This window comes from Ursus maritimus, unplaced genomic scaffold (genome assembly GCF_017311325.1).
Source record: "Ursus maritimus isolate PB19 unplaced genomic scaffold, ASM1731132v1 scaffold_19, whole genome shotgun sequence".
Lineage (NCBI taxonomy): Eukaryota > Metazoa > Chordata > Mammalia > Carnivora > Ursidae > Ursus > Ursus maritimus.
The window spans coordinates 50,075,321-50,086,488 of NW_024424341.1; the positions used below are offsets into that span (position 1 = coordinate 50,075,321).

Below are 11,168 nucleotides of genomic sequence, written 5' to 3' on the forward strand. Positions count from 1 at the left end.
GAGCCGAGTTTTGAGAATAGGATTGAATCTAGAAAAAATGTTTTGTTTTTTTTTTAAAGATTTTATTTATTTATTCGACAGAGATAGAGACAGCCAGCGAGAGAGGGAACACAGGCAGGGGGAGTGGGAGAGGAAGAAGCAGGCTCATAGCGGAGGAGCCTGATGTGGGGCTCGATCCCATAACGCCGGGATCACGCCCTGAGCCGAAGGCAGACGCTTAACCGCTGTGCCACCCAGGCGCCCCTGAATCTAGAAAAAATGTTCTTATAGGAGAAGACCAAAATGGTGCTCTGGGTGCTTCAGACCGAGCGTGTTTGGGAAAGAGTACAAGTATTGTGGGCTGAACTAAGTCTCTGAATGGGTCGCGTCTGATAAATGATGTGTGGGCTGGACAACGGGGGGATGTTAGTTCCCTTCCCTCCTAAGTGTAGATTTGGGGGTGGATGGGAGGTGTAGCTGGGCCCAACCCAATGGATTGTGGAAAAGTTCTGCCAAGAACTGAAGGTGCTGGCGTCCCTCCACCCCCTTGATTCCATTGAGTCAGGCATGGAGAGTGTTTCCTGTTTCCCCAGTGGGGCTATTAATAATTGTAACAAGAGTTCATCCTAAATGGGCATTCAGTGTGCCCAGTCCCTGTCTGAGTGCTGAGGACTGATCCTTTAAAACTCTGAACAGCCCTGAGTCAGGGATGATGATTAGTTCTGTTTTCTAGGTGAGAAAACTAAGGCTTAGCGAAGGTAAGTAACCTGTGCTTGAGGTCCCATCTTCTTTTTTTCCTTCCTTCCCTGCTCTCCTTGTCAGCTGGTTCTGCTGGAGCTCAACTTCTTGCCAACCACAGGGACCAAACTGACCAAACAGCAGCTCATTCTGGCCCGTGAGTGTCACTGGGGCTGGTGGGGAGTGATGGGGTGGGGGTGATGGGAGGAATGGCAGGAATGGTAGTCAGAAGAGGGACTCAGGCACCTCCTGAGAATCTGCCCTGTCACCCACAGGTGACATTCTGGAGATTGGGGCCCAGTGGAGCATTCTGCGCAAGGACATCCCCTCCTTCGAGCGCTACATGGCCCAGCTCAAATGCTACTACTTCGATTACAAGTGAGGATGGGTCCTGCCCCTGATTGGGTGGGGGCAGGGGGTTGTATGGTAGCTTTTAAAAAAAATAATAAATCCCTGGTTCTCCAGCCACTCAGGTCATCTTCTTTCAGAACTCCCTGTTTGCCTAGCTCTGTCCCCAGAGGCTGCAGGGTCAGGGGGTTGCTCTGGAGGTCCTTATCCTGGGATTGTACCAGCTGGTCTCTGTTGGCCTCCAGTCTGTTCCCCTGTCCACATGCCTACGCTGCATTTCCACTCCCCAGTGTAGCTACCTTTCACCTGCCCTGGCTCCAACCTTGCCCCCTTGGATTGATCCCCCATGGCAGCCAGTAGAATCTTTGTGACGGTAAAATTTGACCAATGTCGAAACGCTGATTGGAACCTGTCATGGCTCTCCATACTTCTCAGGCTCCAGACCAAACTTTCCTGCAGCCTCCAATACTGTATCAGCCCTGACCCCTCTTACTCTGCCTCCCCTATCCCAGCCCAGTCCCTCCCTAAAGTCAGAGGGGTCTTGGTCACTGCTGCGTTCCAGTATTGCCTAGCACGAGGCTGGGCCCTGAGCAGGGATTCACTGAGTATGTGTTGAATACAAAACTTAATGTTTTTTAACTCAATGGTACCTGCATGGATTAATGATTAAGAATTTGACATCAGAAGTCAGACAAACCTGAGTTTGAAACTAATTTTGCCACTTCCTAATTATGTGGTCTTGGGCAAATGACTTCACCTCCCTACGCCTCAGTTTCCCCCTTAAAGTGAGGGTGATAACTCTTAATATTATAATCATAGCTAACACACAGTACTTATTTGAGTCAAGTACTGTTCTGATCACTGTACCTGGGTTAAGTCATCTAATTCATGTAACCCTTATTCACTTGTCCTACCTTCTATGAGACAGACGCTGTGGTAATACTCATTTTACAGTTGGGGAAACTGAGGCAGAGTCACTTTACTAAAGTGAGGTCACCTATTTGGGCCCCTATGACTTGTGACTTCTTCATGCCTCTCTGGGCTTCAGTTTCATTTGAAAACCCAAGATCCGATACTTCTGCAAGGAGACAGCATGGGGCAGTCATCAGGGTCCCTGGAGCCTAGAGTGGGGGGCTTATAGGTACTTGAGCCCTCCTTACGTTGGTTCTCCTGCCCTGGTCCACAGGGAGCAGCTCCCTGAGTCAGCCTACATGCACCAGCTCTTGGGCCTCAACCTCCTCTTCCTGCTGTCCCAGAACCGGGTGGCTGAGTTCCACACAGAGTTGGAGCGGCTGCCCGCCAAGGACATCCAGACCAATGTATACATCAAGCATCCTGTGTCCCTGGAGCAAGTGAGGCTGGGGAATTGCCTGGGGGGCGGGGGGGGAGAGATCTGAAGGTGGTGGTATAGGTACAGACATTAGGGAAGATTTCCTGGAGGAGGGGGCAGGGGTCACCCGTCTTTTAGCCGGGGGGACTCATTTGTTCATTTGTCCAACAACTGTTGAGTTCCAGCCATGTGCCATGACCTGTGGCTGGTTTTCAGACTGTACTACAAACAAAGCAGATTAAAATACGGGATCTGGTGGGCGTGACATTCGGATGAGGAAGCAGATAGTTAACAAAAAGATTAAGTAATCTTATGTGGTCTGTCAAATGTTAAGTGCTATGGAGAAAAACAAAGTAAGGAGAGTGGAGAGTCGGGGCAGGGATGAATTTTTTTGTAGGGTGGTCAGGGAAGGCTTTGCTGAAAAGGTGAGATTTGAAAAAGATTTGAAGGGGTGATGAACCCAGCCCCATTGACATCTCGGGGGAAGTGAACCAAGTAGAGGGAGCAGCCAGGCCAAGGTCCTGAGGCAGAAATATGCCTGGTGTGGCTGAGGGTAAGCAAAGAGGACAGTATTTCTAGAACAAGGTGAGCATGGTCAGGGAAGAGCTTTAATGCCTAAGGTTGGGAAGTAGTTCTTAGAGCTGAGGTCTCATGGGAGGATTTTGCTGTGGTGAGAAGATGGGAGAGAGCAGTTATGGCCGGCAGCACACCTTAGGCAGAAGAGTGGAGGAATGAGCTGGGGGTGCATCTAGCTCTGTCTCCCTCCTGTGGCTGGAGAATAGATAAGAGAATTAGCTATCAGCACAGGGCAGTTTGGAGAAAGAATGTGTGTGCTTGCCCTTGTGTGCATGCATATGTGTACAAACCAGGAAGGACTTCCTGGAAGAGGAGGTGCACAGTCCGCATGGGGAATGCATGACTATACACTAAGGGTGTTCTAGTGGAGGAGATTATGAAAGCACTGGGAATGTGGTGAGGCCTCAGCTGGTAGGCCCCTTGTGCTACCTCTTCCTCATCCTCTTTTCCTCCCCACCCCTGGCCTCTGCAGTACCTGATGGAGGGCAGCTATAACAAGGTGTTCCTGGCCAAAGGCAACATCCCTGCCGAGAGCTATACCTTCTTCATTGACATCCTGCTTGACACTATCAGGTGTGTGTGTGTGTTGGGGGCGGCCAGGGTCCTGTGGAGTTCAGAAAGAGCTTGGACTCAAGTCAGACAGCCCTGAGTTGAATCCCATTCTGGCCACTTGTGGTCTGGAGAGGCTGGGCACATCATTTCTCTCTTTTCTATGAACTGGAACTTATCATGAGATTGTGTAAAACAGCCCTCATCTCACTGTGGGCTGTTAATCTGTGTGTCCATATGATCCGGGCTTTGGCTTGGCTCCTGGACAGTGCTCAGCCACAGGACCCAAGCTGCCTGTCTTAGAAGTGATCCAGTCCAAGAGGCATGTGACCTCACCTCAGGTCTCCTAAACTGTGGGACCCTCAGTTTCCTCTACCTTAGAGTGGGGCCATTAAGTCCCGCTCAGGGGTTGCTCCGTGCACAAGTGATATGACATGGGCAGGTGGGCGTGACATTTACACATCCCGTGAGAAATAAAAGGGTCCAGGTAGTGGCAGAGCTAGTTCATGGAGGCAGAGTGCCAGACTGAGATGGGTTTCCATTTCTTGGATGGCAAAACCAAGCCCAGAGATGTGGTGGGAGTGAAGAGGGGTGGCTTAGTGAGTTTAGATTATTTTTAAATAAAAAATATTTGGCTTTCCAAAATGAACAGGGAGTAATTATATAATGAATGTCTGCATACCTGCCACTTGGTCTAAGAGATAAAACACATCAGAAATGGATGCACACTCCCTGTCACTAACTTTTCCCTGGAGCTATCTCCTTCTTCGTTTTCAGTGACTTGATCCTTTGATGTTTTCCTACTTCAGTATTGATCTTGATGCCTCTTAACAGGTGGCAAGGAACCCTCCCAGGATCAGATCTAGAAATGGGGCACAGCACCCTTGTGTGTGTGTGGGGGGGGTGTTCTGTAAAGAGATCCCCTCCTGTGAATCCCAGGCTGGGTTTCAGACAGCCTGAAGTCCTCGTGGCTGGGAGTGGGATTCAGAGTTTGAGCCCAGGAGTCTCAGAGACCTGGACCCTGCTGTGGCCCTGGCTTTGCAACTCTGGTTAAGCTACTCCCCCTCCCCAAGCCTTGATGAAACAGGGCAGGAAGCATGTTCCAGCCGTCAGGGCTGAATTGAAAGGTCAGAGCTCACACGTGTCAGGCCTGGGAGGACAAGGCCTGGAGAGCTGTCTGTGCTGAGTAATGAGAACCTCGTCTTTCCTCAGGGATGAGATTGCTGGGTGCATCGAGAAGGCCTATGAGAAAATCCTTTTCACTGAGGCCACCCGGATCCTCTTCTTCAACACACCCAAAAAGATGACAGACTACGCCAAGAAGGTGGCTGGGGTGCAGGGCGAGGGGCCGTGGGGCCAGGGGTGCACTCACAGTAGGAGGGGAGGCTGGAGGGACTCGAGCAGGAATGCACATGTTTAAATCCAGCTGTGTGACCACAGGCAGGTTGCTGAACTTCTCTGAGCTTTAGTTTCCTGATCTGTAGTGTGGGCTGGAATTTAACATGTGGGGTGAGCTTAGCATAGCACCTGGCAGGAGGCGGAGGGGGACGCTGGGGCTCAGTACCTGTTGAGCTGTTGTCCTTAATGAATTCCTTAGAGCTTTTCTCCATGAGACTTTGCCTCATCTGGCCTGGGGTGTTCATTTAGGAGTAGTGCCTCTGGAGATGCTGGGGCATGGGGTGTAGTGACCCCAGTAACTGAGGAGGGTCAAGACCAGACTGGAAGAGGTGAAGTTGAACTTGAGCTATGGTGACAGCTGATATTTAGTGATCATTTATTCTGGGCCAAACACTTCTCAGCACTTTATAGAGGTGTTGATTCACTGAATCCTCATAGACCCAGAGAAGTGTGTGAGTAGAGTCCTTGTTTCAAATATGGAGACACTGAGGCACAGAGAGGTGAAGTTACTTGTCTAGAGTTGTGTGGGTAGAGTAGGGTTGGTGAGGAACGTGAGCCAGGGCCCACATGGGCAGGTTGCTGGCTCTGTGGGGTGGGGAGGGAGCCTGTGTGATCACCCCACCCATCTGTCATCCTTCCCTTCCTGCAGCGAGGGTGGGTTCTGGGCCTCAACAACTACTACAGCTTTGCCAGCCAGCAGCAGAAGCCAGAAGATACCACCATCCCCTCCACGGAACTGGCCAAACAGGTCATCGAGTATGCCCGGCAGCTGGAGATGATCGTCTGAGCCCACCAGGCACGGGGTGGGGCCGGGCTTGCGGTACTTAAAGCAGTGGCAGGGCAGGGCTTCCTCCAATAAAGGTGGATTGACATTCTGTCTTCTAGGCCCTTGTCTCCCCTGGTGGAATGGTGGGGAGACAAGTTCCTTATCTTGGAAGAACATAGAAGTTTGGGGGCCCTCTGGGGTCTGAGATAACCCTGTGTTGGGTCAGCCTCTGTCCAGTGGCCGTTGCTGAAGCTCTCAGATGGCAGCCCATTACAGGGGCTCAGTGGCAGGAGAGCAAAGGTTCCGGGTAGAGGGATTGTTGCAGCCAGCTGTGGACCCACAGGAATACCAGGCCAAGGCACGAGTTTTTCAGCAAAGGGGGTGATGCATCACAGTTTGAAAAATGTTTGCAATTAAACCAGTTTGTTAAATGACATGCGAAATGGAACCCGTCTGTGGGCTACCAGTTTGAGACCTCTGTGGAACGAAAGATGTGGGCGCTGGCATGGGCTTGCCCGGGTTCCCACTCTTCCTGAGCCAGTACTGTAACTTATGACCTCCTGGACCACCCCCAGCCTGTGTTTCCTGCCTTGAAGTTCTCGAGAAGGTATTTAAGGCAGAGTCCAAGTCTGGCTGAGCTGTTTGTGGGATGTGGGGTTTTCAACAAAGTCTTCCAGAGTCTGTTTCCGCATCTGCATAAAGGGAAGGAGCACCCCTGCATTCCAGAGGGATTTGTGCTGAACATCTCAGCATAGCATCAGATTGGCTCAGAAATGGGGCTGATGGTATTAAGGGTAATGAGACTGCCTCACCCCTGGGGCCATCAGTCCAGGTGCTGGATGAATGGAACCTCCGGGATTTCTGTTTTGGGTCCAGATCCTTAACTCTAAGATGTGCTTTCACAGAGGCCTCTGCCCTAGCCCACCCCATCCCTTCACCCCTAAGCAAGTGACTGACAGGTAGCTAGACATCTGGATGGTTATTTTATTGTTGAGGGGCAGGCAGAGGGCACTGAGCAGACTGCACTCAGTTGGAATGGGTGGCCTGCAAGTCGTAGTGCTCCAGCCCGGCCACCAGGGAGCCAGCCAGCTTGATGGTGGCAACCCAGGGTGGCTCACTCAGGTGGTTGGTGGGCGTGCTCAGCCTAGGGGGAGGGGAGAGTCAGCAGGACCTGGCCATGTGGCCAAGCCCTTGTCCTTTCTAGGTTTCGCTTTCCCCATCTGTATGAGGGGCCATGTATGAATATCACAAAGGCAATCTAGGGCGGGGCTGTATCCACTTCAGTTGAGGAAGGGGGGCTAAGAATTGGTGATAGTGTGTGTGTCCTGTACTCCCCGCACCCATCCCTACTGAACCCCCAGGGGGTCCAGAGGAGAGAGTCTCTCAGTGATTCAGAATCTTTGGGAGCCAAGGTCAGATGAACCCTGGTGACCAGATTCCGAGATTCAGAGAGAGAGGGGGAGAGAGAGAGAGTGAGTGTGTGTGAGTGTGTGTGTGTGTGTGTGTGTGTGTGTGTGTGTGTGTGTGTGTGTAGGGGAGCTGTAACTGAGAGATACACTATCTCCTCTGGATCTGAGGACTCAGGTATAGCCTCTGCAGCACAGGGACTGCCAAAGCCTTGGGACACAGAGTCAGGAGAAGTTGCCAAAGGCTGGAGGGGTCAGGAGTGTGAGGGACTTCTTTGGACATATGCATTCCTCTCCTCTGCTCATATGCCAGGCTTGGGACATGGTCCTTCTTGGTGCCCTCAGGGACAGGGTTAAGGCTATGAATAGGGTCAGTCCAACTGGCACCATTTTCCCTTCCTGATGGCTCCAGATGGTCACAGGGACAAGGGTCAGCTTGGAGATCTGTATACCAAGAGGCTGGACCAAGGTGTTCCCTGTCTCTGGTCAGGGGTCAGTATGGTGTCAGTTTTTCTCTTGGTCCTGAAGGATTGGAGCTCAGCTGGGTTTGAGATAACGGGGGTCAGCTGGGGTCAGGACTCCAAAGAGCTGAATGGGACTCTGTCTGGGAAGGTTGGGTTCAGGACTTCAAGGGGTATACCCTCCCCTCCCTACTCCCCGACGACCTTCCCTCACCAGGCAGACACGTTGCGTGGTAGACGGCGGTGACGCGGCTGGTGGCGGCAGTAACACTTGCAGGGACAAGAGTTAAGCACCTGGAAGGGCGGCCAGTGGTGTGTGGTGCCGGCGTTAGCCAGTCCCGCTGGAGGAGTCCCGCCGCCACCACCGTCAGTCACGGTAGCTGCAGTACGTTCTCGAGGACCATCTCCGGGTGCGCCATCCTCACGGGTCGCCCCTCGGGCTGCGCGGGGACCCTTACTCCTGCGCGTGCGGGCCTTGATGGGCGCGGGCGCAGGCAGCGTTGGCTCCGCTATGGTGGGAGCCGGAGCCGGGGATAGGGCCGGAGCCGGGGCCGGGGCTGGGGCCGGGGCTGGGGCCGGGGCTGGGGCTGGGGCTGGGGCCGGGGCCGGGGCCGGGGCCGGGGCCTGGTTGGCATCCAAGGCGAGGGGCAGAGTGGGAGCCGGGGCGGGAGCCGGAGCCGACTCCAAGTGGCCCGGGCGTGGGGTGGGAGGGCGGGGCACGGGCAGCGGTGTTGGCTGGAGCACGGGCGGCTGCGGTGTCAGCGGCGGCGCGGGAGGCGGCGTGGGTGGCGGCGTGGGCGGCGGTGGCGGCACCTTCCGTGGGCCTCCCAGCCCCGGGCTCACAGGCTCGCCATTGGTGGGCGCCGGGAAGATGAACATAGGCGGCGCCAGTAGGGCCGGTGCAGGCCTCCGGGGCCCAGGGGCCTGGTGCGTCTGCCCTGGCGGAGGCGGTGGGGAGCCCCAGGGCCCTGAGAGCGCCGCCGCACGCCGTCGGGGCACCCCGACACCGCCGCCGGCTCCGTTGAAACGGAAGTGGCGTTCAGGGCCATCGGGAGGGCTCACCCAGTCAAATTTGGGCTTCGAGCCTGGAAAGGTGGTGTAGGGTGGCGGCGGAAGGGCCCTGGCGTGGGACACAGGCGCCGAGGTGGGTCCAGAACACCCCTCGCCGTCTCCGTCACCGCCTTCTGCTTCCTGAGTCCCTCGAGGGACCTCTCCCGAGGGTCGAGTGGCCCCAGGAACCAGGGGCCCCTGCTTCAGGACCTCAGCGTACGAGATGGAACCAGAGGCGGCAGCGAAGAGTCCTCCGCCCCCGCCGCCCCCGAGCGAGGCTTTGGCCGCTAAGGAACTCGAGGCTGCTGCAGGGGCCAAAGGGGGCCCCGACTTGAAGGTGACTTTGCACAGCAAACTCAGGCCGGACTCGGAGACCGCAGGCCGGGCCATTTCGCCCTCGCCCGCTTGGGGAGGCGCCCCTCTGCGGGCTCCAACGGCCGTCTGGCCCTCGCTGCCGTACCTGACCTGGCTTTCTGAGGGGGGTGTGGCGGGTGTGGCCAGAGCAGGAATGATTCTGTGGTCCGGGGGCTGCCGGTCGGAAGGTGGCGGTGGTGGCAGCTTCCGCGGCTCCAAGGGCGGCGGAGTAGGGGATGGGGCCCTCGGGACAGAGTTGGGGTCCTCTCGGGTTAGTTGCCGGGGCGGCGGCAGCAGCGGACGGAGGCTCGGAGGATCGCCCTGGCCGCGATGGCTCGCCTCCAGCAGACCGCGGATCCGGGGCACCGGAGTGCCCGTGGGTTTTCGCCACTTAGACGGCGCGGGCAGCAGGGTCCCCACGGGGGGCGGGGGTGGTGTGGAGACCGCCGCCGCAGCCGCCTCCTCTAAAAGGGGCGTCACTGGCGAGGGCAGTTGTAAGGTCAGGGGCAGGGGCGAGGGTGAGGCCTGGGGCTCCGGGGGTACCAGGATTCCCGGGGGCGCGGAGCTGCCAGGAAACCAGACGCCCAGCCCGCGAGCCAGGCGCATGGCCGGGGAGGAGGGGGTCACCTCGGGCTCCACCAGGGACGTCCGGCGGGAGTCAGAGGAGCGGTCCGAGGCCTGCTCTTTTCGGGAGCCCCCGCCCGCGGACGGCTCCGACTGCACGTTCCCCATTTCTGACGGAGGTCGGGGACTGTCAGAAGAGCTTCCGCCAGTCAGTCTGCTAAAACTGTGGGGACTCCGCAAGGCTGGCTGTATTTGGTCCTACCCGTCCACCCCACACGCACCCCTGTGTTCCAAGATCCACTCAGGCACCAGTCGCTAGCTGCACTCCTGGTCCCTGACTCAAGCTCAAGCGTTCTTCCCCATCGTCCCATTCAGCTACTGTCATGCCTTCTTTCTCATGGCCCCATTCAGCTGCTGTTCAGACACTTAGGCTCCATTCTCTTAGTGTACTAAGGTTCCGTCCCTGCCCCCTCACCCCACCCCGACTTGCCCCTCAGGTCACATCCCTACATTTTGACCACGTCCCCAGTTTCTAGGCTCCAAGACGCGGTCTTGCCCTCTTTCCTGTCAGTCACTCAGGCCACATCACTCGATGATTGCGCTCAGTAGCCTGTAAGGCCTGCAAGGAGTTCAAACTTCTCTCCCAGTCTTCTAACCTCGCTTGGGAGCCTCAGGCCCCGCCCCTGCTCTCTGGTCCCGCCCCCGATTGTCGGTATAGGGCCTTATCACCCGCTCCAGGTCTGGCCCCGCCTCCGCGGTCTTCTTGTCTTGCTAAGCCCTTAGTCCTCACCTCTAACCCTCCGATCCCTCTCTGTGTGTCGATCATTTGAGTCTCGCCCTCTTCCCAGGCAGCGGCAGATTTTCGTGCCTCACTTCTAAACTTTTCCGGCTCCTGGTCTACCAGCCGGCTTCAACACTCAGGCCCCACCTCTTTCTCCAACTCCACCCTGGCCCCGCCTTCGCCCAGAGGTTCCCACTCACCGACTCCTCCAGCCGACCGAAGTTCAGACCGCGGCCCCCTGGGCCCAGGGCGGGCGGGGAACGGCCGTAGCAGAAAATAACCGAAAAGAACGGGGGTGAAGCGGGTGATGACAAGTGGGCGAGACAGCGAGGGCGGACCCCGAGATCTAGGCCCCGCCCCCGGGCTCGAGGCCCCGCCCTCCCGTGAGCCGGCAAGAGGCCGGCCCCTTACGAACCTGGATCTCCCTTTGAAATATTCCGACGTCTTCTTCCTAGGCCCCACCCCTTTAGAATGTTATCCTTAGCTCCTCCTCTTTATAAATGCTCCACCCCTCGCCGTTAGTCCCTCCCTCGAGGCTCCGCCCATTACGAACACCGCTACGTAGCTCCTCCCTTTCAGCTCTCTCATGGGCCCCGCCCATAAGACAATTTAGTTCTAAACTCCACCCTTTTAGGACCCCACAACATCTCTTTCCAAGACCCTCTCCTTCCTCGGGCCTGCCTAGAAGGCCCATCCACCGTGGAGCCGCCCCTTCCATGACGCAAGGGCTTGTCCGCGCCCTCGGCGTCCTCACCGACTCTCCTTCCCAAGGCCCTCCGACCCCGCCCCCTAGCGAATGCTCCCTTCTCGCCCCACCCCTTTTCGAACCCTACCAGGTACTCAGCTCCTCCCATTTAGAACCCAAAGC

At 56.3% G+C, this 11,168-nt stretch overlaps 2 protein-coding genes across 3 annotated transcripts in view; one reads left to right on the forward strand and one right to left on the reverse strand.

Annotated features, from left to right (window-relative positions):
* PSMD8 (proteasome 26S subunit, non-ATPase 8) overlaps positions 1-5,793 on the forward strand; it is a 6,633-nt gene extending 840 nt beyond the window's left edge. Inside the window, exons 2-7 of the mRNA XM_008688670.2 lie at positions 802-874; positions 993-1,095; positions 2,252-2,417; positions 3,444-3,544; positions 4,733-4,844; positions 5,568-5,793. Of these exons, the coding sequence (XP_008686892.2) occupies positions 802-874; positions 993-1,095; positions 2,252-2,417; positions 3,444-3,544; positions 4,733-4,844; positions 5,568-5,705 (693 nt within the window). The 3' untranslated portion in view covers positions 5,706-5,793. The remainder of the gene's footprint in view (positions 1-801; positions 875-992; positions 1,096-2,251; positions 2,418-3,443; positions 3,545-4,732; positions 4,845-5,567) is intronic.
* Positions 5,794-6,648: 855 nt separating this feature from the next.
* GGN (gametogenetin) lies at positions 6,649-10,733 on the reverse strand. Of its 2 annotated transcripts, XM_040633927.1 has the most exons (3): positions 10,501-10,733; positions 7,766-9,706; positions 6,649-6,828 (listed from the first exon to the last, which is right to left on the reverse strand). In XM_040633927.1, the coding sequence occupies exons 2-3, from the start codon at positions 9,685-9,687 to the stop codon at positions 6,711-6,713; spliced, it is 2,040 nt and encodes a 679-aa protein (XP_040489861.1). In that variant the 5' UTR covers positions 9,688-9,706; positions 10,501-10,733; the 3' UTR covers positions 6,649-6,710. The 2 variants fall into 2 exon arrangements, with proteins under 2 accessions (XP_040489861.1, XP_040489862.1); XM_040633928.1 differs by lacking the exon at positions 10,501-10,733 and having other exon boundaries at positions 7,766-9,979.
* Between the last annotated feature and the right edge of the window lie 435 nt (positions 10,734-11,168).

Bases quoted from the DNA above. Each gene is read 5' to 3' on its own strand.
- GGN (XM_040633927.1), bottom strand. From the start codon at position 9,687: ATGGGGAACGTGCAGTCGGAGCCGTCCGCGGGCGGGGGCTCCCGAAAA. The intron at 6,829-7,765 runs GTGAGGGAAGGT...CCCTCCCCCTAG, and splicing joins CCACGCAACGTGTCTGCCTG to GCTGAGCACGCCCACCAACC.